The sequence below is a fragment of the Aureococcus anophagefferens genome (assembly GCF_000186865.1).
Source record: "Aureococcus anophagefferens unplaced genomic scaffold AURANscaffold_1316, whole genome shotgun sequence".
NCBI lineage: Eukaryota > Pelagophyceae > Pelagomonadales > Pelagomonadaceae > Aureococcus > Aureococcus anophagefferens.
The window spans coordinates 1-1645 of NW_008706356.1; the positions used below are offsets into that span (position 1 = coordinate 1).

At 70.2% G+C, this 1645-nt stretch overlaps 1 protein-coding gene across 1 annotated transcript; it reads left to right on the forward strand.

Annotated features, from left to right (window-relative positions):
* Positions 1-163: 163 nt before the first annotated feature.
* AURANDRAFT_69297 (hypothetical protein) lies at positions 164-1635 on the forward strand (the record flags this gene model as incomplete). The annotated part of the gene is made up of 2 exons (XM_009045058.1): positions 164-1030; positions 1054-1635. Coding segments are annotated over 2 exons (1449 nt in total), but the record flags the coding sequence as incomplete, so codon positions are not given.
* Positions 1636-1645: the final 10 nt, after the last annotated feature.

The following is a 1645-nucleotide window of genomic DNA, read 5'->3' on the forward strand; positions in this document are numbered from 1 at the left end:
ATGTCATCACGGACTGGATGGACAGCGCCAATTCCGTCTTCGCGATCGACGTCGACGGCGACGGCGACGTCGACGCGCTCTCGAGCGGCAGCACCGTGGCTGCGTGGTACGAGAACGACGGGTCCCAGTCCTTCACCGAGCATACGAGAACGACGGGTCCCAGTCCTTCACGGAGCGCATCATCACGACGCTCGCGGACTTTGCCTACTCGGTCTTCGCCATCGACGTCGACGGCGACGGCGACGTCGATGTCTTGTCGGCGTCCTTCAGCGACGACACGGTCGCCTGGTACGAGAACGACGGGTCCCAGTCCTTCACCGAGCGCGTCATCACGACGCTCGCGGAGTGGGCCTGCTCCGTCTTCGCGATCGACGTCGACGGCGACGGCGACGTCGACGCGCTCTCGGCGTCCTACCACGACGACACGATCGCGTGGTACGAGTACGACGCGGGCGAGGACGACGAGCCCCCCGTCTTTGCCAAGCACGTCATCACGACGCTCGCGGACGAGGGCAACACTGTTTTCGCGGTCGACCTCGACGGTGACGGCGACGTCGACGCGCTCTCGGCGTCCTACAACGACGACACTGTCGCCTGGTACGAGAACGACGGGTCCCAGTCGTTCGCGCGGCGCATTATTACGAACTCGGCAGACGCCGCTATTTCTGTCTTCGCGATCGACGTCGACGGCGACGGCGACGTGGACGCGCTGTCGGCGTCCCGCGACGACGACACGGTCGCGTGGTACGAAAACGACGGCTCCCAGTCCTTCACCGACCGCGCCATCTCGAACTCCGCGGACGGCCGCGGCGGCGTCTACGCGATCGATCTTGACGGCGACGGCGACGTCGACGTGCTCTCGGCATCGCAGTATGACGACACGGTCGCGTGGTACGAGAACGAGTGCGGCCCGCACGCGCCGTCCCCGTCCCCGACGCCCCGCCCCACGGCCTTATGCACGAGCGTCACCTTCGCCGAGCGCGTCATCACCGACTCGGCGGACGGCGGCAACTCTGTTTTCGCGATCGACGTCTCGCGAGCGGCGAACTCGAGGTCGAGCTCGTCGACGGGCTCGGCGCGGAGGCGTCCCGCGTCGCCGGCCTCGACGAGCCCGTGGAGCTCAGCTTCGACGCGGACGCCGGCGACGCGGCCGCGTGCGTGACCTGGGACGGCGTCGCCTGGGTCGCCGACGCGAACGTGACGCTGACCGCGAGCGACGCGTCCAGCGCGTCCTGCGCGTCGACGCACCTGTCGTGCTTCGCCGTCGCGGCCGTCGTCGTCGGCGGGTCGTCGTCGGACTCGCTCTGCCGGCGGCTCCGCGCGGCCGCGGGGAGCGGCCTCTACGGGTCGCGGTCCTACAAGGCGTGGCTGCTGGCGCAGCTCGTGGGCTGGGCCGCCCTCGGCCTCTTCGCGGCGGACCAGGCCGCGGGCCTCTGGGTCGCGGCGAAGTCGTCGAAGCCCCGGAGCCCGCGCCACGCGGTGCTCCTCGAGGCGTGCTCGACGCCCAAGGCGCAGATCGTCGCGCCCGCGCTCGCCCTCGCGGGGCTCCGGTGCGCCTACTTCGCGTTCCCCATGTTCGAGGCGCGGGACCGCGTCGTCTGCGTCGAGCTCGGCGCGGACGTCCGCGCGCTCGCGGTCTACGACG